Raw genomic sequence first — 24589 nt, 5'->3', positions numbered from 1 at the left:
CCATCATTTGTTACCGTGAAAAGATGGGCAGCTGAATTTAAACATGGTCATACTAGCTTGGTTGATGATGAGCATTCAGGACGGCCAAAAACTGCAACCACTACAGATGTCATTGAAAAGGTTCACCAAATGGTACTGGACAAATGATGAATTAAGGTTAGAGAGATAGTGGAGGCTATGTCAAAAGAATGTTTTTGTCATATATTAACTGAAGAATTGGATGTAAGCTATCTGCATGTTGGTGCCGCGTTTGCTCACTTTGGACCAAAAATGCATTCGAATGAACATTTCCAAGGCCCTGCTGGAGCAGTTTAAGCAAAACGAGTCTGATTTTTTGCGTCATTCATTACTGTAGATGGAACATGGATCCACCACTACATTCCTGAGATGTAACAACAGGCAAAACAGTATTCTGCAAAGGGTGAACCTGCTCCAAAAAAGGTGAAAACGGTCCATCGGCTAGGAAGGAGATGGCAACTGTTTTTTTTGGGATTGTAACGGAATTTTGTTAATTGATTTTCTTCAAAAAGGTAAATCAATAATGAGAAAGTATTACGCATCATTACTTGGACAAGCTGGAGGCAGAATTTGCAAAAAAACAACCACATTTGAAGAAGAAGAAGAGAGTGTTTTTCCATCAGGACAATGCACCTGCTCACATTTCGATGGTTGCCATGGCTGAAATTCACAATCTGCTCTTTAAATTGGTTGACCACTCACCATATTCACAAAATCTGGCCCCAAGTAACTTTTTTTTGTTTCCTAATCTTAAAGTTTTGCTTGGAGGAAAGAGATTTTCGAATGAGAAGGTTATCACATACGTAAACACCTATTTTGCGGAGAAAGATGCCAGGTACTATTTGGAAGGGTTAAAGAGGTTAAAGCATTGCTGAAAAAAGTGTATCAGCTTGAAAGGAGACTTTGTTGAAAAATAAAATTATATTTGAAAGAAAAAATTTGTCTTTTTTTGTTAGGCTAAAAACTTTTCAGATAACCCTCGTAATCTATAAAATGGGTCACTAAAATCATAATCATTACATTGTGAATAGATAAAAAATCTAACTGTATATACTATTTTTAAATTGTTAATCAAATCTATAAATAGCTATAATAATAATAATAATAATCCAGTTTTCAAAATAATAGAAATAGTTAAACAGCTTTGTCAATCACAATTGATTGAGAAAGGTTCAGAAGGTCTACCCAGTACCAAAAATAGTAAGTATCAGAAATATCATAACCACTATTCTAAGAATACCAGACATCAACGACTGATAACGGTTGAGGAGTTACTTTCCACTATATGTTCATTTTTTAAATTTTTTATTCTTTTCATTGTACTTTTTGATTTTTTATTAAAATATGGGGGAAAATGTTATAGCTAAGAGTTTTTTTTTAAATCAACATAACTAACGTAATCTTTTGTTAAATGAAGTAAATTTAATAGATAAGACAAAGATGCAGTACTGTACAGTAGTAGAACTACCTCAAAGGCAAATTTTAGACTTGAAAAAGAGGAAAAATGTAAAGAATGAAGCATAATGTATAGCCATTGAGACAAGCTTAAAAATTGGGTGAGGTCAGTTGTTGGTTGGTTAGTAATAGGAACTTTCCTCCCACTGCACTTTTATGAAAAATATTACACGTACATCATTTTGCCTCATGGTTCTTGTGAAGATCTGTACTGCAAGATTTCATAAAAATCAGAAAATGTTTGGCTATAACTACATCATAAACAAAAAAAAAAATTGAAAACGTCATTCCACTAAATAAATAATTTATTTTTAATTTGAAACATACTTTTTTATTTTTTTCTCATTTCCAGTGATGGATTCCATACATCTCTCTCTCTCTCTCTCTCTCACTTTCTCTCACTCACTCACTCTCTCTCTTTTTTTTTTCCATTTAGCCTCCGGAACCACCAGAACGTATTACTTTGGAGGATGAATGAGGATGTTATGTATGAATGTAAATGAAGTGTAGTCTTGTACAGTCTCAGGTCAACCATTCCTGAAATGTGTAGTTAATTGAAACCCAACCACCACAGAACACCAGTATCCATGAAATAGTAATCAAATTTATACAAAAGTAATTTTGTATAATTTTGCCTTTACTAGGATTTGAACCTTAGAACTCTCAACTTTGTTAATCAGCTGTTCTGCGATGACAAGTTAACCACTAAACTCAACCACCACAGAACACCAGTATCCATGAAATAGTAATCAAATTTATACAAAAGTAATTTTGTATAATTTTGCCTTTACTAGGATTTGAACCTTAGAACTCTCAACTTTGTTAATCAGCTGTTCTGCGATGACAAGTTAACCACTAAACTAGCCTGATGGGCTAATTCTTTATATCTGCTTTAACACTTTGTTTCTATTTGCTCCATTACAACCTTGTGGCATTGTTTTTTCCTTCTTGCTTTTTGTGTACCATTAGTTGTAAAACTGCTTATAATTTACAGATCTTTATTTTTCATAACTAAATATCTGACTGTAATAATATATTATTATTATTATCTCTCATGTCATTAGCATAATGTAAAATTTTATAATTGAAATTTTTGTATTTTTGAAAACCTTGTAAAAATGTTGAGAAATAAAAAACCAGAAGTAGCAATTATACTTTTACTGATAGAAATTCTTTTCTCTCAGAAAAAAACATATATATACGGTTCCTTCTTGTAACCAGAAAAATTTAGGTTTTAGAAAAAAAAAATTGATCATTTTGTTCAGTATTCGTTACACTTTTAAAAAAAATTACAAGTATATATACAGTGTGTACAATGAAAATAAAAGCTTGTGTTGGAGAAGGTTGAACCTGTATTGTTATCGAACCTGTAAATAATTACACCCATCTAATAGGGCAACAATAATAATGATATTTTTATTTATGGAAGTTTAAATTATTACCGTTTTCATGTATTATTAGTTATTCATTATTACGTAATTAATATTATTAATTCAATAAAAAAAGATTGCAAAAACAAGAATTTTAATTTAGGTGTATTAAATTAAAAATCGTATTTTTATTTATGCATGTTTAAATTATTACCGTTTTCATGTATTATTAGTTATAATTCATTATTACGTAATTAATATTAATAATTCAATAAAAAAAGATTGCAAAAACAAGAATTTTAATTTAGGTGTATTAAATTAAAAATTTAATTTAGTGTATTTTTAAACTAAAAATATCTTAAATAGAGCTTGAATGTATATTGAATCCATATAATTACACTAAATCAGATGTACAATTTATTGTACAATATTTAGAATTTTTTATTATTTGGAATTTTCAAATTATTTTTTGTACGATAGTTTTCATTGTTGACTGTACTACTATTATTATTATTAACACTTGAAATTTGCATTATAAGTCCAGTAACTGTGTAGGTTCACCATCTTCTCTCTTCATCAGAACAGTCGCTGAACAGTCAATTTATCCATCATTTCATTGATTAGTGGTTCCATCTTATACTCAGTTTCAGATTTTTTTATATGTTTGCAATATGATTTTCAATCATCCTTAATCATTTAATTCATTTTTCCTCAGCTAAGTTTTTTATATTTGACAATAAAAACATTGTGTTATTACTACCAAGATATCTTTTCAGAACCAATCACACCATTTTGGAGTTTTTGAACTTATGATCCTGGAATCCCACAAGCTTTCTTTCTTTTTCCGTTTAGCCTCCGGAACCAACCTAATGTATTACTTCAGAGGATGTATGAGGATGATACGTATCAATGTAAATAAAGTGTACAGTCTTAGGTCGACCATTCCTGAGATGTGTGGTTAATTGAAACCCAACCACCAAAGAACGCCAGTATTCACGATTAGAATTCAAATCTGTATAAAAGTAACTGCCTTTACTAGGATCTGAACCTTAGAACTCTCGACTTCGAAAACAACTGATTTGCGATGATGAGTTAACCACTAGACCAACCTGGTGGGTGAAATTCTACAAGCTGCAGCGGTTCTTCTTCGGATTTTTGAAACCATATTAAATGTTTGCCATTTTCTAATTCTCCTAACTTTATAGCTTCTTTCTTCACAAAATCATATATTTTATTAACTATTTCATGAGCTATTATGATAATTTGTAGAATATAGGCTTATTATTTAATGATGATGTTTATTACAATAAACATCAACAGTTGTAATACTTATTACAACAGTTATAAATATAACTGTAATAAAATATTCTGATAACCTTTATTTGTATAAAGGTGAGGAAAACAAAGCAAGTGATAATGATTATGATGCTGAAAACTTTTATGTGAGTAAAAAATCAATAAAATGAAAGAAAATTTTTCCACGAAAAGCCATAAGATCAATATCTCACAATATTGTCAAGCATTTACCGGGTAGGAAACAATATACAAAAAATGTTAATTTGGTTCTTGATGCCTTCTATGCTATGTTTGATGATAAAATCATCAATATGCTTCTAGACAGTACTAATATATACATAAATTACATCAAACATATATATTCTAGAGAAAGGGATGCGAAAAATTTGAACAGGGAGGAACTAGAAGCATTTTTGAGCTAGCTAATTCTGGAAGGTCTTCATAGATCTGCACATCATAAATTATGAGGATTTGTGGGAAGATATCAACATATTCCACATTACAATGTCCAGTAAACAATATTTATTTTTATTGAGAGTCCTCTGATTTGATAATAAACACACAAGGGAGGAGAGAAGCAAGGTGGACAAATTAGCTCTAGTGAGGCTCTTTTTCACATGCTTAAAAGAAAATTATAAAAAAATCTTACAGCCCTACTGAGTTTTTGATCATCGACGAACAGCTTATACCTTTTAGAGGAGGATGCCATTTTCGGCAATACTTAAAAGATACAATATAAAGTTTTTGCAGTAGTTGATGCATGTACGACATATTTGGTCAACCTTGAAATTTATGTGGAGACACAGCCGGAGGGGCCTTACCATCATGATAATTCAGCTTCTTCAGTAGTGGATAGACTGATTGGATCAGTTGAGCCAAAATATCACCACAGGCAACTGGTACACGTGTTCCACTAGCCCACCACCTCTTCAGAAATAAAAAACTTACGTTGGCTGGCACTCTCCAAAAAAATAAAAGAGAAATCCCGATCAGCTTTCTACCACAAAAAGTAAGGCCTGTAAGCAGCATTATATTCAGCTTTACTGAAGAAATTACCATGGTTTTCTATATCCCTGCTAAAAATGAGGCAGTATTACTAGTGTTGACAATGCAAATATTGATTAATCTAGTGGAAATAAGGCTAAGCCTGAAATTGTAACAATTTACAATAGCACGAAAGGTGGGGTGGATACTAGTGGTCAGATGTGTACTAATTTCAATGTTGACCAAAGGACCAACAGATGGCCTTTAGCAATATTCTTCCACTTCCTCAAAGTAGGTGCTATAAATACCTATGTAATTTACAATGCAGGCCCAAGTGAATTGATCCAGAGAAGAAGATTTTTGAGAATACTGGGGACAAGTCTAATAGAAAAACATATAAACCTTAGAAATCAAATGGAAAACATCCTAAGACCATTAAAAAAAAAATAAAATTACATTTAGGAGATAAACCAACCTTTTCAAGCGATGAACCTACTTCAATAGCTGAAGCTTTCCTTGTGCCAAGGAAAAGGAAAGAAAAAACCATCACAGAAATGTTTCTTTTGCAAAAGTTTTATTTGCAAATCCCACTCCAATATTATTTGTTTAGAATGCATGGAAGATAAGGAGTAATTTTTTTTTGACTTCTTACACATTTAATCTTTTTTGAATTGATTATTGTAACTATCATTTCATGAATATAGGTATTTTTTTACAGTTAAATTTTGTTGCATAGTTTCAAAATAATGTTAATAAGAAAGTAACAAATTAAGAATTCATGTTTAATACCACTTTAAAGTTTTACGTACATATAAGGTGGTAGACAGAAATGACCCCATACGACTGTTTGTGAGACTATTCTTTGTGTGCTCAGTTAAGGGTTAAGAATGCCACCAGCAAATTATATCATTGTGTTTAATCATCACAGATGTTCAATTTATTTTTCTGAAAACAAATCCAATATTTCACTAATTGATAGAAAGTTCTTAAACTGAAGTTGGGAAGATTACTGTCATATTTACTACTACTAGACCCTGTGTTGGTGACCCACTGGGTTGGTCTAGTGGTGAACACTTCTTCCCAAATCATCTGATTTGGAAGTCGAGAGTTCCAGCGTTCAAGTCCTAGTAAAGCTAGTTATTTTTACATGGATTTGAATACTAGATCGTGGATACCGGTGTTCTTTGGTGGTTGGGTTTCAATTAACCACACATCTCAGGAATGGTCGAACTGAGAATCACTTCATTTACATTCATACATATCATCCTCATTCATCCTCTGAAGTATTATCTAAACGGTAGTTACCGGAGGCTAAACAGGAAAGAAAGTTGCAAAAGATATTTATTTAAGAAGAAGCTTTTTCTTTTTATTTATTTAAGAAGACCCTGTGTTCGATATGTTTTGGCTCGTAATGACGACTGCAATAACAAGTCTGCAACGGTAGACGATAAGTAAGGATGGACAATCCAGGATTACCCGAAGCGTAGTAAACAGTACTTATTAATAATGTCACTTTTTAATTTTCACAAACTTAGCACAACCGTATAATTCTGAATAATTGACATCCGGCCTGGAGAACCAAAAAAACTATGTGTGATTTAAGATGTAATGAATGGACTGTAATCTCATATAAGGTTCATATCACAGGGTGCCGATGATTAAGATAGGAATAAAAGTGTTTAGAAATGAAAAACTAACTACGACTATAATTGAATTCCATAAATAAGATACACCATTTCTAGATGTTAACATGAAATTTGAAAAATAATATATCAATAGTTGTACATTAATAATAAAGGTAAATTAAGATACGACTGCCGCTAGCCTGGCTGGAACTCAGTTGTGGTTGAGGTCTCGAACAACACTGACTGTGGAGGCACTGCAGTTAGCGAACCCCCACCACTCCAGCCATAACATATCCAACACCCTGTGAAATGGCTGGAGATTGGTTTTCCATAAAATAATTGTAAAATGTCCTTCTTATGGCATTCCTTACAAAGTCATTGTATTTAACTTTATGGCTACTTTTACAAACAATTCTTTAACTTGTTTTTTGCGGTATGATTATCCTGTTCATTTTTCGCTCATTTAAAATTCTAAACACAGTAGCTCAGCTGAGAAGTTTTCTCAGCTGTAGAATTTAATACTGTCCTTAGGATTTGTTTTTAAGAAATTATCATAAACACTGGCTACAGCTAACCTTTCCCCACTCTTAATTGACCTTCCTTTTTTTAAGGCACTTCTGCTGGCTGAACTCATCAAGAAAAAATAAATTAAACACAAAACTAAATAAACGGCATAAATGGATTAAACAATTTTTTTTAAATAATGAATATGTAAACTTTATGTCCGGTTTCAGCGAAATACAATAGCTAACTACATGTTAGTAAGAAAAGGATAAAGTTTGTATAAGATAAGCTAAGGAGGTTTAAATATAAAGGAAAATATTTCTGTATAAATCAGAACATTATAATCAGTCGTTAATCACAATTAACTGTTAAATTCTGTCAATTGATTTTAATGCGTACACATACACATTAAAAAGAATGCCAAAAACATGTTAATGATAAAAATAAATACACATGGAAATGTTAAACAATATGTGATATTAAATGTAAACATTTTACTTCCTTTTCCCAAGGCTGACTGAGTACTGCAATTTTTTTTAAAAAGAATAATACTTCAAGTCATCTCCATTTAAACAACAGTCTCACTAAACATGTCAATTAGCACACGATAAATATTTTTAAAGAAATTGTCTGAAATTAAACAAAATAATAAATTTTAATTGTAGAAAGAATTTTTGTTATTTAAGAATATAGTTAAACACATCATATTGCAGATTACTCAGTTTCTGAATGAGCCTAATATTACGAGAAAAGAGTAATAATGCTCTGCACAATGACTGTCTGCCTCGTGCAAGCAAGCTTTGTATTCATCATACGCACTATACATTTTCATTTTTTAATTCCTACCTGATATCTCTTGGAGACCATGAATCGTTTACGATTGTTGTCTTTAAAACCCCAGTGAATATCAGTTGGAACATCTTCTAGTTGGTGTTCACCAGGAATTACAGGGCCATCCAACCATTCCCCTGCATAACAAACAATTTAATATTTCACTTAATTCTTTTCTAAAATAGTTCAATATATTATATTTATTGACAATCAAAACAAGTAATCTAGACAACTATGAAACTGATTTCCAACTTTGTTTGCTTTCTTGTACAAAGTAAAGTAAGTATTGTGAATGCGAAAAATTTCAGTTTTCAGATTTAAATGGAAATATCCATATTTACCACCCCTGAATTCATTTTGACTAGTTCCGGCATGACGACTGTACATATGTATGCATGTACGTATCTCGCATAACTTAAAAACAATTAGCTGAGGATGTTGAAATTTTGGACCTAGGACTGTTGAAACATCTAGTTGTGCACCTCCCATTTTGATTGAATTGACTGAACCAAAAGTGTGCCAAAAAAGCCCACTTTGTTTATTATTTTTGTATTCAACTGTAAAGTTTAATATGTAACATATTATAGAATATGTACATATTCTCCTTATGTACATTAGCAATTATTAACACTGGCATAAACATACCTATCTATTCCAATATGTTATTTTATGAACATCATTACAGATTTTAAACAGGATTAGAGCCCATCAAAAAAATTATAATCAAATCCAATCACATCATACCTAACACAAAAAATTTCCTAAAATAAATTCACCATAATCCCCCCCTCCACTTCATGTCTTTCCAGAAATACATTCAGCTCTCCTGTAATTCTATAATTCATGTTATAAATTACACAAATGTTCCAGCCATAAACATGAATAAAGTTTGACAGATATATGAACAAGGTTTTAGAAAAACACAAACTGTAAATAAAAACCATCACAGATCAGATAAATGTGTTATAATACATCAATATACTTCATAATTCAAAGCTTATTCGATGTAATAAACCTGAAAACTAACATCCTGATAACTGGCACTTTTGATGATGAGAAGGAGAACAAGTAGACATCATTGTCCTTCTTCTTCAGTAGTCTTTTTATTAATTTAATCAATCAAGCAATGAGGGGGGTCAGTGCTAACATCTATTCTTTCACCATTCTTCTTAAAAATCAGCTATTATTATTCTTTATTGTCCTTCTAATAGTTTCCTTTCCCTTCACTTTATCTACTCAACATTTTCTTAATCTTTCTCTTGATTTCTTTCCATAAACCATTAGCTCTAACATTTTTATTTCAAAAAATATCCACATAGAGGAACAAAAGTACTCATATGAAGGAAAAACATGATAGGAACTAATCTTTACCTATTCACTCTTAGTTAAAATGCACTTCAGTATTAAAACAGTTATTATTCAAAAAAGCCTTTTTACAAACCACTGTGTGATTCATCACTGTCTGGTATTTGACTTTCTTCAATATTATCAGTCCAGTCTACATCATTAAAATCTGCCCCATAATTATTCCAGCTACCAGCTCTGAAAAAATGAATGAATGAATTATTTTATTTTTTAGTTTGAACATGTATTCAAATATATATTTTAACAAGAAAGATCAAATGAATGAAATGAGTGCAAACATTGTAAAAATGTTAAGTGTCAAAATTATCAACTGTAGGTGACCTGACACAAGTCACTCCTGAAAATTGTATTATTATTCTTAACAGAATAACAAGCACTCCTTCTTATTATGGAAAGTGAGGAGTTCCTGTTTTCTTCACTGAACAAACCATAGAGTTAGATAAAAATCAGTGTGTCAAGCCCACTGAAATAAAATGATATTCAACCTTTTATAAGGGATTCCTTTACTCTGTTCTTCACATGTGTTAACTATAAAGTGAACATCATTATTCTCAGAGAAAGTACACTCATTTTATCATGAGGTGATCCTTATATTAATGTTTTCTTTTCATATGCTTTGCCATTTTTCTTTTTATAAAAAACTTACCATGTTTTAAATTAAATCTACTTCCCAAAGTTTTTGTAAGTGGAAAATTGTGTAATCAATGAGATAATAACAATTTGAAATTTACTATTTTTTCCTGTAAATTTGTAGTTAACTGATATTTTCAAGCAACAACATACTGCTGCTTGATTCACTCTTTTTTGTTCTCTTTTCTGATCATGTACTTTAGCATGCTCCTTATTTTACAGCAAGCCATTGAAATCTGTACATTTTTTTATCTACATCATTATCATAGCAGTATGACAACAGACAGCCAAGGTAATTAAATATCTTTTTTTCTACCAGAATATGACTAATTTAATTCTTATTGGCTCTATTCCAACAACCCCCATAACTTTTTTTTTATCAACAGATATAACAAAATTCTACTGTTTTAGGATTGTATTGAGGGAGAAAACTGCATGCTGTAAATTACTCTCTGTACTAGCAAGAACTACTTGACCATTGGCAAACATCAACATATCAGTTTCATTAACTGAAACTGCAGTAAGTCATTCTTAAATTTTATCTGATTCTGCGACTATGCAATGGCATCATTAAATACAGATTGCATAAGTATTGGTTACAGCTGATCTGTCTTCCTCTTTATTTGTGAAATGCATCCCTGAAATTTAACCCTTATGTGTGTTTTTATATAAGCTCTGTACACTCCTAATTAAATGGTTGGTATACCCATTTCTCTCAGAACATTCCACAACTTTGACCTCTTTACTCAGTTAAAAAAATGTTTTTCATACAGTGAAAGTTAGAAATGTATTCTCCAAGTTTCTCAACCAACCAAATGTAAACACAGAATCTATCTGAAACCCATGTTTTTTTTTTTTCAAAGCTAAGTTATTCCTTATTTTTTAAGAAATTTTCTGCAACAGTTATACTTTGAGAAGCTACAATATTGATGCTAATTTATAGCCAGAATGAAATACGCTGATATCTGTTTAGTTCTTGCAATCATAGTAACTGTCTTTTTTTAAAATACTGTAGATAGGAAAAAGTAAGTGGAAAATAAAAAATATGTAAAAAAATTTTAATACACCACTCTTAAATTAACGCACTAAAATGTAAAAAATAATTTTAAGACGGTATCTCAGAATGCATTTGACAAGTTCTATTATGATATGAAAGATAATGTGAAAGTCCTAGCCTCAAATTAAAAATTTAATATTTTTGCCAATTTTTTCTTATACGTGATGAATGGCCTAAAGAGTGGGCCAAGCGTGCAAACACGCATAAGAAAACATTGGCAAAAACATTAAATTTTTAATTTTAAGCTATGATTTTCACATAATCTTAAATAACACCATCAAACCTTGATGTCAAATTCATTCTGAGACACCGTGCTAAAATGATTTTTTACCTTTTATTGCGTTTAATTTAAGAGTGGTGTTTTAACAATTTTTTTTACATATTTTTCATTTATTTATGCAATTGTTTTTCTTCATAAAGTAATGAACTATTACCGAAAAGTAGGCACCGGAATTTATCGATCACTAGCGGAAAATCCCGATTCGTTTGTATCAATTTCTAATTTAACTTTTGTTATATAAATTTTCATTATTCAAAAGAAAATTTTTAAAAGAAAAGAATATTTTTACACAAGAGGTGATCAATTTTGGACACCTAATAATCCCATTCTGAGACGCGACCCACCTGGACAACCCGTCCGGATGTCCTAGCTGCATAGGCGCGCCATGCAGCTAGTAAAAACTAAGAAATCCACACACTTATATAATATAAAATTTAAAAAACACATACTAAATTTCACAAAACACTCACTAAATGAAGAAACATAACATAGATATGTGTAACCAATATTTTATTTGATTACATACATAATTGGCTTCAAATTGTAACATTAACAACAATGTTACTGGAAACTCCACTGAAGGAGGTGTTGATAATTAAATCTGAGAAGCTTTTGAAATAGATATTTCAAAATTAAATTAAAAAAAAATAATAAATAAACTAATCCACTTCAAAAAATGTAATAGCAGGTATATGACAAGTGTAAATAATATTTCTAAGTGCAATCTATGTGGCTGAAATTTTATAAATGTATAGGATTAAATTTTTATAAAACCTACTAACCAATTACAAGTATAATTCTCTTGTATATAATATTATAATTAAGTTTCTTCATAAGTGTAATTAAAGAAGTCTCTTTCATCAAGAGTTTGTTCAAAAAATTAATGAAAAAAGTGAATCTTCACTTTTACTTTACAAAAATATGAAAGTATATATTTACTTTACAAATCTATAAATATCTTACCTATTCTTCCCTTTCAATCCAAGTTTTCCTTCCCACAGAGCAAGCCAGAATAGAAGTTCCTTAGGATCAACTTCTGAATCACGTTTTGATCTTACTCGAGGTAAACTCCTGTTGAAATTAATGACGGTAATAATGGAATAGGATTCATTTCTAATTGGTGATAATAATTAATATATTGATATTATAAAAATAGTAATTAATATGTTAATACCATAAAAATTAATGAAATCATGACTTACATGATTTTAAGTAACAATTTTAAGTAGTAACAATTTTTTAAGAAAAATATTCTTACTGTAATGATATATTTTATTGCATATAGCAGAATTAAAGCATTTTTGCAGATGCCCCTATCATCAGTTCTTTTATAGAATATATTAAAATTTTTAATTTTGTAAGACAGGCTAAAAAAGTTAAAGTAGTCGTGTTACTTTGTCATGTAATTTAATTAAATTATATTAGGATTTATTATGGCAATACAACATACCTTCCAATGCCTTCCTGACAATGTATCATTATGACACCATGTTAAAAAGAAATTTTTACTGCTTAAGAGATCATTAATTTGAGTAATATTTATCTTATAAAAAAAAAGTATTCTTAATAAAATATTCCATGATGTCATTACAATCTAATATAGCCTCCAAAAGGATGCAAACCAATTTTTGAAACTGTTCATTTGAGCAATTTTCTAATGAATAATCTCAAATTACAAAAATATTTTGAATGATATACTTTATTTTCAAAATATATGGAAAAAGTACTTTCTTTAAATTTATATACAGGTTCTTTCTTATTTCATGACATTTGTAGCCACTTTTCATAATTTTTGCTCTCAATTGTTTGAAACCTCAATTTCAGTTTTCACCTCAGCAAATACACAATGGCATCCAAATTAATTTGAACACAGATGCTATTCAATAAAAATTAAATTTATTTTAAAAAAATAATACCTGTACAATTTGTAAATATCTAGTAATTAATATGTCCTTCTTTATTCTAACTACTTTATGTATACAATTTGGCATTGTATTATATATTTTTTTCATTATGAAACCATACCGAAATTAGTGCTTTAATGAGGTAAATTTTTTTGGTACACTTCAATTTTGAGAGTCGTTTTTTGATTATTGCCCAACAATTTTCAGTTGGACTTAAATCTGGAACTTAAGCCCAATTTTGAATTGGGTTGAAATTTTCAACTGAAAATTGAGTTTAAGACCCAGACTTAAATTGCGACTACCATTCATTGGAAAAAATATATTTTCCATTCTTCTTTGGGCCAGTTAGCATGTACTTTGGCCCACAAGAGCATTTTTTGGACATTTCTGGTGTTAAAAGTTGCTTTTTAGCTGGCCAACAAGATTCCCATTAAACTGCAAGAAGTCAGCATCTAACAGTTCTCATGTGTAAATCTGATCCACTGGCTGTTAACTCTCAATTTAATCTACAGGAGATAATTTTGGATCAAGTTTACTTTTTCAATCCTGTGTTGGAGTAGTTTTTCTTTTACAAACAAATTTGACTTTCCTTTGAGGTGAAAAGGAACCAGTTTCTTTGAACTGTTTTAAAATAGCATTCACTATCGCTAGTCCAACATCACACTCAGGAGCTATTTCTTGTTATGTCATACTGGTATGGTACGAAACAGAAACAATTATTGAACACTTTCTTAGAGTTATCTCAATAATAAAAATGGATGATGCGTTGATTTGTATGTTTGAAGTACAAGGTCTGTAAATAAAGTAATGAGACTAGTTTTTTTGGCAGCCAAAGTGGCAACACTGTAAAGTTACTAGTTAACATATGGTTATATGAACAGCTGAATTATGTTAGGTATTAATATTTTTAATCTATTGTTGCCATGTGAGATGTAAACAAACTTTTCGTGAAACAAGTATTTGTTATGTATTACAAAAATGGGTAATATTAATTATGAACAATGTTGTGCAATCAATTTTAGTGCTAAACTTGGTGAGAATGCTACTGAAACTTTTTCAAAATTGAAAAGGGTGTATGGAGATGATGCTCTGTCACGAACCCAAGTTTTTAGGTGGTTTAAAGCATTTTGAGATTGCTGGGAATCATTTGTGGACGATCCACGATCTGGAAGACCATTAATGTAAAAAAGTGACGACAATGTTGAGACAATGTCAGAATGATTGCAGAACAATTGATTTTGAGCCATACCACAGTCCATCAAATTTTGACAAACGAATTGGACATGAAAAAAGTTTGTGCAAAACTGGTCTCAATTTAACAGAACACAACAACAGAACAGAAAAACAATAATGTGGAAGTATGCCATGATCTTCTAGAGCGAATTGAAACTGAATCTGATTTTCTAAAAAAAAAGTTATTACTGGTGATGAATCTTGGATATTTGAGTATGACCCAGAAACAAAACACCAGAACAAGGAGTGGAGTCGCTGACAAAATACAGCAAACCACGAGAAGAGTTGTGGAATATCATGGCTGGAGGTCTAAAACAAAATTCACAGTATACTTCAAGAGAATCCTTGACCAGACAAAGAAGCTCGTGGTTAAGATGAAAGGAAGACAACTGGAGTTCCAACCAAATGGTTGTAGTGAAAGCAGAAGTAAGATCTTATGCAGACCTCCTGAGGCAAATGAAGTCCTGTGTGGCGGAGGATGCAGAAGAGATCCTCTCAGTGGGAAAGAGCCCCAAAGAAGACCTTCAGATAAAGGATTAACTCCAAGAGTGATGCCGCGGAGAGACTCAAAAAGGCCATTTCTGTCAAATTGGAGGAAGTGGATGTGTCAACAGGTGGCAGGCAAGAGAGGCTTGTCCACCTACTAATCAAAGATATAGATGAGGTTACCTCTACCAGTGAAATTGAAGAAGATATGCGAGCAGCTCTAGAAACTAGTGAACCTGTAAAGGTCATTTCGACCAAGCCAGCCTTTGGTTCTGCCAAAGTTGCGACCATGACTGTCTCTGCTGGTAATGTGGCAGCCATTCTTAAGAAGACAAGTCCGCATTGGTTGGGTCTTCTGCAGAGTATCTCTCTGGTCTACGGAAGAGAGATGATTCAGGTATTGGTCAACAAGACTTAGGGCAGCCAACTGCAGGGTCAGACTGGTCCAAATTGTGCTTTAATTTGCAGAAGGACACGGCAAGGATCAGTGCACAACAGGGACAAAGAGATTCAACTGTGGAATGGAGGAACACAACTTTGATAGCAAGAAGTGTGACAAAACCCCAAAATGAAAATACTCCAAACTAATCAAAACAGAAACAGGAGTGCTCACAACTTGTTGTGGGCTACTACCAAGAAAAGAGAGGCTATCCTGGTCGATTAGCGAACCTAATCTTATCTTGCTGTCATTGAAAATTGGAAATGGTTTAAAGATGATTGCCGAGATGCCACCATTATCCATGTGGGGCAGAGTGTAGCAATTTCGAACACAGACCAGAGTCGTAGATTTGCATGGGTCGATGCTGCCGAGTTTAGGATATTCAGCTGCTACTATTCACCGATCCTAGATATCAATAAATTTGAACAGAGGGTGAAAGAACTCACTGAAGTCGTCCTCGGCAGCGAGTATCCATGCATAGTGGCTGGCGACTTCAACATCCAATGCCTAGAATGGGGTTGCAGTACCACTAACCGTAGAGGAGCCATCCTATCAGAAGCCATGGGTCAGGCTGGTCTAACATGTGCCAGCAAAGGAGTGGCCACTTTCAGTAGAGGGGATACTTTGTGTATCCTTGATTACGTCAACAGCAAATATTGTAATGGAAAATTAAAGATTAAATTAAAGGACATAACTGAGGAGCAGGATATAAAAAGTGAATAAAAACTAAACAGATGTAAGAAGATGGCACAGATCAGAAAGGAATGTGTAAGCAAATTAAAGTAATCAAAAACTGATAAAACAAAATATTTAACTAACAAACCTTCTTTTCATTGGTGCTCGTTTTACTCGTTGGTCAGCAGCTGATGAATAATACTGCAACTCAGCAAGATCTGTTTAAAATAAATAAATACAATATAGTATGTGTTTAGTAATTAACTTCAATGAGTAGATAGTGCAAAATCTTTATCAAAGAACCCATAAATTAAAATTGAAGATATCGTGTAAATGCAGATATTATATTCAATTTTAGTACCCTTTTAAACATACATTTACAGTAGTATATAGTGTACAATGTAATGGCTCATTAATTTTTTGGAGCAGAGATTTTTTTTCTTTAGAGAAAAATTCTAATAAGTATTCAGAAAGGTTCATATCTCAATCCATCTCATGAATGTCATGAGAATACTAATTATTGTTCATGTTATGTAATCATCAGAGAGCAGTTCTAAAGTTTTCAGCTAAATTCAAACTTGTGTGATTCAGTATTTAAGGAGAAATCGATAACATATTTTCTACAGCTGCTACTATGCTGCATTTACCTTGAAATATGGGAAATTGTCTTGGGAACTTAAATCAATCGTAATACGATTGATTTATACTTTTAAAAATGGATATGCTTTCTTGCAAAATGCTTTCCTTAAACATTTTCTGTTCTATGACTCATCCTCTTTGTTTATAGTCCATATCTCTTTGCTATGATGAACATTCAATATCTTTCTGCAACACAACTTTTTAAAAAGTCCCATAATGATCAATGTCCATAACATTCATGGATAGTATCTTAACCCTAAAATTATTGGTGTTTGTAGCTCAGTTTCTGAACTGTCAACAAAAAGAACTGATCCAAAATCCACAGTCTCTTTGGTTCAGTTTTTGAGGTAATCACAAAACTAAATCTAACTCTGAACATTTATTGCCGACTGATTTCATGGGGTTGAGTATACATGGAAGGCATTAGGTGTGCTTGAAAATGGTAATGCCAAAAGCTTGATTACTAATATGTTTTCTACCGCGTTGTCCGGCGTCAGCCACTCCAGGCCTGACAGCCGCCGGTGGCCTGCCCATCTGGCACAATCAAAAAAAGTGTGTGCCGGGGTGTCCAGTGAGCTATATTACACACAGTGTGGTATGTCCCGTCACCTAAATTTGTAAAGATACGTGCCGAACTCCCCGTGAACCCAGAAGAATTGTGTAACACATCCAACCACTAATCCTTGCTATTGCGACATTGGCAATGTCTTCCAAATCCCCTTCTGAGCCACCGGCAACCAGCAAGGCCAGGTCATCGGCATACGCAACCACCTCTGCTCCCTCCAGGACTTTCATCCTCAGGAGACCGTCGTATACCAGATTCTATAAAAGCGGTCCTAGCACCGACTCTTTGGAACTCCACACGTCGTATAATAATCCACGTCCCCGTCTTCCGTATTTGCAACGACTCTGCTTTTCTTTCTTTCTTTTTCCTGTTTAGCCTCCGGTAACTACCGTTTAGATAATTCTTCAGAGGATGATATGTATGAGTGTAAATGAAGTGTAGTCTTGTACATTCTCAGTTCGACCATTCCTGAGATGTGTGGTTAATTGAAACCCAACCACCAAAGAACGCCGGTATCCACGATCTCGTATTCAAATCCGTGTAAAAATAACTGGCTTTATTAGGACTTGAACGCTGGAACTCTCGACTTCCAAATCAGCTGATTTGGGAAGACGCGTTCACCACTAGATCAACCCGATGGGTTTGCAACGACTCTCCTGTCATGAAGATAGTATCATGAATCGTTGCAACCAGGTAATCGCTCAGTCCCGGAGCCGGCAGTGCCTGTTCAATTACCTCCATGGGACACTATTGAACGCGTTCTTCACGTCCAGTAGTACCACAAGGGGAATCTATCTTCGGCGCCAGGTGCCGGGCGCCCGTTCCCTGGCCCAGTTTACCACATACTTGATGGCGTCAACTGTTGATTTCCTTTTTATGAAACCGAATTGGGTCGGAGAGAGCCCTCCACCATCCCCAATTTCATTCCACAATCGTTCTACAATCAGGCGCTCATAAAGTTTGGCCAACTCATTAAGGAGGCAGACTGGTCTGTACTTTTCTTTCGGTTGGTCTCCTCTTCGTGGTTTCGGAATCAGAACCAGACTAGCCTCTTTCAGACATCGTGGGAAACTTCTTCTCGCCAGGGTCTCGTTTAACGCATCTATAACGGCCCAGGAATGATGGATCACAAGGTTCTTAATAATAACTCCAGGGACCCCATCCAGTCCCGGAATGTTTTCGTGGACTAATCCTCACGGCCGCCCGTCGAAGTTCATCCTCCGTGAAAGGCCTGGGCGCTGCGCCCGGAATCTCCTCCCAGTCCAGATCCATAGTTGGGAAGAGACTCCTCACTGCCCTCATGGTCTGATCTCTAGACAGGAGAGGGAGTCGCTTACCAAATCTCTTCATTACGATCTGGTAAGCCCTCCCCCACGGGTCGTTGTTCAAGTCCTCAGTCAGGCGGTCCCAGACTTCCGGTTTAGCCTTCCTGATCTCGTCCCGGAGCCGTCGTTTCGCTTGTCGAAAGGCCTCTTCAGCTTCTGCCTGTCCATCCCGTTGCCTCCCCCTAAGTCGTAAACGGGTCCTCCGAGCCCGACAGGCTTCCGTTTTCATTGCAGGAATGCCATCGTTCCACCAGTATACTGGCCGTCTCTTCCTGAGCATTGCATCTGCTTCCATGCTACACATTACTTTCAGGAATTCTTCCATCTTATCCGGACTCGGATCCCCTTGCAGAGCGACATCTGTCCCCGTGGCATCTACTATCCTGACCATCTGCCTTTCCGTGGGTTTCCACCTTTTGGGTTTGTGATTGTCTTAATGACGCACCTAACCATGATAAATAAAAAAAAAAATATTTTAATCATAAAAATGTAACCAACTCAATTTTTTTATAACCAGTTACAAGTTGTATTGTTGAAAAAATGGTTAAATCTTTAAAGAAAAATAAGTCACCAGGAATGGATAACATCAATGAGACCGGCAAATATCCCGGTGATCTAAAAAATGCTCTTGTTATTTCGTTGCATAAAAAAGGCCAAAGACATGATTATCTAATTATAGACCTATTTCTTTAGTTTCAACTTTTTCCAAAATTTTTGAAAAAATAATCAAATTTCAACTCCTCAAATTTTTAAATAAAATAAACTTTTTTAGAAATATCAATTTGAATTTTTAGAACAGCATAATAGGGAGGATGCACTTCTTTGTGTTGTTTCATCAGTTGTGAAAGGACTAAACGAAGGATGAAAAGTCAGTGGCCTTTTTCTTGATATAACAAAAGCATTTAATATGGTGGATCACAGTATATTTTTACAAATAATGTGGACTGTGGCATTAGAGGAGTGGCACATAGGTGGTTTGAAAGTTACTTATCAGGTAAGAAACTATGTGTTAAAAGTAGGAGAACAGATTACTGACTGGGGTTTTGTTAAAACTGGGGTAGCTCAAGGAACCATATTAGGCCCAATTTTGTTTCTCATATATATTAACAGCTTATGTGATGGAAGAATTAATAGTGCATATGATAATGCACTATTGCATTATGATATGCGTTATCATATGATAATGTGTTATTTTATCACGGTACATCTTGGTTGGAAAATAAAGATGCTATGGAAGAAGATTTGCTCAAATTAAGGTTATGGTTCTCTAAACATAAAATGATTCTAAGCACTCAAAAAACAAACTACATAAATTTCTCTCTAAGAAAATCTCAAGACTCTTTTAACTTGTTTACTTATGGGTGTCTGCAGTGTCTTGTTTCACGCAGTGCCAAACATGTTCCCCCATACTTAGAGAATTTTCTATGGGATATTTGGGTATTCTCATAGATGAACAACTCTCCTAGAAAATCCACATAGACAGCTTAATGAAAAAGTTAAATAAAATCACAAGAATTTTTTTACTTCCTAACTAATCTCTGCCCTCAAAAGATCAGTAGAAAGCTCTAATTTTCTTTGGTACAAAGTAGATTAGATTATGGATTAAGTTGTTATCGAGTGGCTTTTGACACAAACTTAATTCCTATTAGTAACATACAAAAAAAAATTATTAGAATAATTGCAAAAAAGCCCCAACTGAATGTTCAAAACAAATTGTTTTTAATCTAAATATCTTCCCATTACAACATCTGTATGTATATAAAGTTTTAAATTTGTTTTACAAAAGAAGTGATAACAAACCAAAATAAATTAATGTATACCGACAACAGTTGAGGTCTAGGCATTACTTTCACATGCCAAAATCAAATTTTACTACATTTAATAAATTTTACACATATTTTTCCCCAAGAATCTTTAATAAATTACCTGTATTTATAAAAAAAAACCTCTCTAAACATTGAGCTATTTAAAAGAAATTTGAAAAACTGGTTATCAGCACTGTACATTGTAAAGAGTGTTTATCAGTAATATTTGTATTCTAATGTTATGTATTAAATTTTGTATTTTTTTAGAGTAGCTTTTATCTTTATTATTACTAGTTGTTATATAATACATTTTCTCAAATTATAGAATTCATGCTGGTAAATCCTTATTATTACTTTTTTTAATATTTTATATTTGTTTGCTTTGCTGTAAATTATTAATTACTAGTTTTAATTTTTTTTAACTCTAGTTTTAATTTAATAATTTTAGTTTTAATTCTCCATTAACTCAATTACTAATTTTTAAGTGTCATGGTAACCTTGAGACAGGCAATGCCTAAATAAGGCACCTAGTTCTTTTGAACCAGTTAAAGTTAATTTTAATTTTTTTAAAGTACATATTTAATTTTAATTTTTGCTTTTTTACTGTTTTTATTTTTTTATATAATAAGTGCCTAATAAAGTTTACTGTTTGTATAAAAATGTTATATACTGTACACTGTAATGGTTGAAAGAATAAAAATGATTTGATTTAACAATACATTTTCAGACAAAATACTTGTGGAAAAACTAAAAAAAAAATCTTTCTTTTGTTGGAACTTTAAAAAAAAAATAAAACAAATTTCTGTTAAATTCAAAAATTTTTAAATCAGACCACTAAACTCAAGTATGTTTGGTTTTCGCAAGGATTCAGCTATTATATCTTATGTCCCTAAAAAAGAAAAAAATGTGTTAATTGTTTAAAGTCTACACGTTGACGATTTTATTGATGAAAGTACTGGTGAGCAGTATAAGCCTCACATGGTAACATACCATGTGATACCAAATTGGGTGTAGATGTAATTGACAAGATGTGTTCCACATATAATGTTGCAAGAATCACTCGTCGTTGGTCAATGGTAATTTTTTATTCTATGCTGAATGTAGCTGGAATAAATGCTCAAATTATTATTATCATACATGGAAACCAAATAGAGATGATTTCATGAAGAATATTTCTTAAAAAACTTTCACAAGAATTGATTTCTGAACAACTGAAAATCAGAAGTTGTAAGGCAGCAGGAATTCCTAAACCTCTTCAGCAAAGTTTGCAGAAGATCCATCGTCTACTCACAACACCTGTATATCATGAAGTACTAGCTGGACCATCTACAGCAAATAAAAGAAAACACTGTACATCATGTGCAGTTCACTACAAAAAGACTCATCTGACTAAATATACCTACATAAACTGCAACAACTATTTTTGTTTAGAACATGCAGTAATGATATGTGAAAAGTGTAACTCAAAATAAAAAGTGTCTGATTCAATTAGTGATTCAAAGGATATACATATAATAAAAAAAATTAAAAATATACAAATAATATCATATTTAGACCATATAGGAATTAAGTATCTTTCAGATACAATGCGCCCGTTTGTGTTAGTTTACATATTGCGCCTGATGGAGGGTTAATTTAAATCATAGGATAAAATTGTCATCTACATAAAATATTTGTAGACAATGATTTCTGATATGTGCAAATTATATTTATTATTATTTATCAATTATTTGATAAGATGTTGTGATAATTATTTACAATAATAATAATTATGAATGTTACCTCTTTTATTAGCATGAGGAAATCTTGTTTCAGCTAATGGTGATAAACTGTGTTGATTATCATAAAGGAATGCATCTTGTGCCCTTTTTACTGTAACATACACATAAAACAATGTTTTCATGTTATATACTATCAATGAAAACCTTCTTGTTAATTAAAAAGATTACTTTTTTTAACTGGATAAGCATAAAAATTATGAAAAATGTTTTGTAAGTATGGGTATTCTACATGGTATTATTTAGCCAATGATGAGTTACTGCATATGGTGTTATTTTCTTCTATTATTATTAGCTTAAACCCAAATGGGATGTTATAGTATTATTTTTAAAGAGGAAAGAAAAATTTATTTAGAATGAGAAAGCATTAATCATCATTCATATAGTGCATGAATTAATCTGGTTAATTATTATGGAAAAGTTGAGAGGAAAATAATGAATAAGTAAAAATTAAATGATTTTTATTGCGATATAATTATTGAATTATAATTTCATAATATAATGTATAGATATTACTGTTATAATATTGACATTTACATAAGAGCTAGCCCATTAGGACTTCTTATTGGCTGTTAAAAACTGGTTGCGATAGCAACACACCATGTGCACAGTAGTCATCAGCAATTTATTAACCCATTACATCTCCATATCCTACCTATTCTGTCCAGAAATGGCAAAGAGCAGTTTATAAAACATGGAATGTGTCACCAATGCATTGAGTGATTTGAGTAGAATAAATACTTTGGCAAAAATTGTGACAGGGATAAAGATATGGGCAAAGTTCATAAATGTAGGGACCAAGAAACAATTTAGTGAACATACATCCATCCACCTAATAAGATAAAAAAAAATAATTAGACACTACTACTATTAGACACTATGCTTCTTTGATCCAAATCAAAGAATTATGGCTAGTGTTTTAATGCCACAAGAAAATTTTATTAATAAGACCTGGGATGTCAGTAACATCATAAGTTTATTGTAAAACGCTGAGGAAATTTCAGAACATATTTTCAAAAAAAAAGTGTGATAATGTAAGCTGTTTTTGAATGATAATTATGGTCCCATTCTGCAAGTTGCACAAAGGCATTACTTCAGCAGTTCAAGTGGAAGATGTTTTATCACTCTCTATAAATCAGACATGGTATGAAGTGTGTACCTCTCTTTACCAAGATGAAAGTGTGGCTGGCTACAAACTGCTTTGAAAACAACAAGGAACTTATAGATAAGGTTAATTGACCTCAGATTAATGATAATGATTTTGATTATAGATGAGGCTGGGTACCACAGTAGCCAAGTGCTGATATTAGGGTCTGTAAAAGTTAGTGTCACTTTGTAATAATTGCCAATAGGTAGAAATTATTTGAAGAAATACATTACATATTTAGATAGGGAGGTAAGCAATATTTACAACAAATAACATCTCTTTCAGTTGTTTTTTTTTTTACTTACCAATCAGAAGTTAGTTTCAGAATAGCCCTTTTAACCAAACTAACAGGTTAGTTATTGAGGCAGTCATAAAATAAACAAAGTAATCCCTTTCTCTTTTCTGGAGTTAGATTTTCTGAAAATTCACTCAAATAAGAGCTTATAAATGAATAAAAAAAGGTGATAAATCTTAAAAAATAAAATGGTACTTATTATCTGTATGATTTGGTTAAAAAAAATTTGGTACTTACCTTTGTTTACAATGGTTTTATTTAACATTCCATATTAATATTCTAATCAGCATAATATCATATGTGCACTTAAATTTTTCTACCCACCAAAATTAAAAAAAAAATAAACTTCAAACCTATCATTAAGTTTTTGTTTTGTTTAATACTTATTATTCAATTGTTTTTACATTTTGATAAAATAAAATTTAAAAAAAATGTGAATGATTAGTTTTCCATTGCACAAAAAAATCTTTTTTTTAAGTTCTTTTTAAATCTTGTATTATTAGAATTTCAACTTTCTGTTAAACGCTAATTTCATGAATAAATGTAACTTCGGAAGTTGGTTTTGCATTTGTTTAACTAAAATAAAAATTTCATGCAATGATTTCATAGTGAATTCTGACTTATATTCAAGGTAAAATCATCTGAGGATTGCTGCATTAATAATCCTGTAGATCCTACTCTGTGAATATATCTAAACATAACTTATTAGTTGTATAACAGTAAGGGTTGGATTCTTGAAACCTCTATTAGCCTACACAAAGCAATAGTAAACTATGAAAAGTAACCTGTATGCTGTTCGTTTTCTTTTACCATTATGTAAACTGTTGATTTCAGCATTCTATCAGCACTAAGGACATCCATCTATAATTTTTTTAACAACAAT

At 32.2% G+C, this 24589-nt stretch overlaps 1 protein-coding gene across 2 annotated transcripts in view; it reads right to left on the bottom strand.

Moving 5' to 3' along the window:
* Positions 1-24589, bottom strand: part of LOC142318450 (uncharacterized) — a 120348-nt gene that overhangs the window by 4064 nt on the left and 91695 nt on the right. For both annotated transcript variants that reach the window (XM_075355036.1, XM_075355035.1), the window contains 5 exons: positions 22269-22358; positions 16301-16370; positions 12379-12486; positions 9525-9625; positions 8099-8220 (listed from right to left, as the gene is read on the bottom strand). In XM_075355036.1, the coding sequence (XP_075211151.1) occupies positions 8099-8220; positions 9525-9625; positions 12379-12486; positions 16301-16370; positions 22269-22358 (491 nt within the window). The remainder of the gene's footprint in view (positions 1-8098; positions 8221-9524; positions 9626-12378; positions 12487-16300; positions 16371-22268; positions 22359-24589) is intronic.

The sequence above is a fragment of the Lycorma delicatula genome, chromosome 1 (genome assembly GCF_047948215.1).
Source record: "Lycorma delicatula isolate Av1 chromosome 1, ASM4794821v1, whole genome shotgun sequence".
Taxonomy (NCBI): domain Eukaryota; kingdom Metazoa; phylum Arthropoda; class Insecta; order Hemiptera; family Fulgoridae; genus Lycorma; species Lycorma delicatula.
This window is presented reverse-complemented; position numbering and strand designations above follow the sequence as displayed.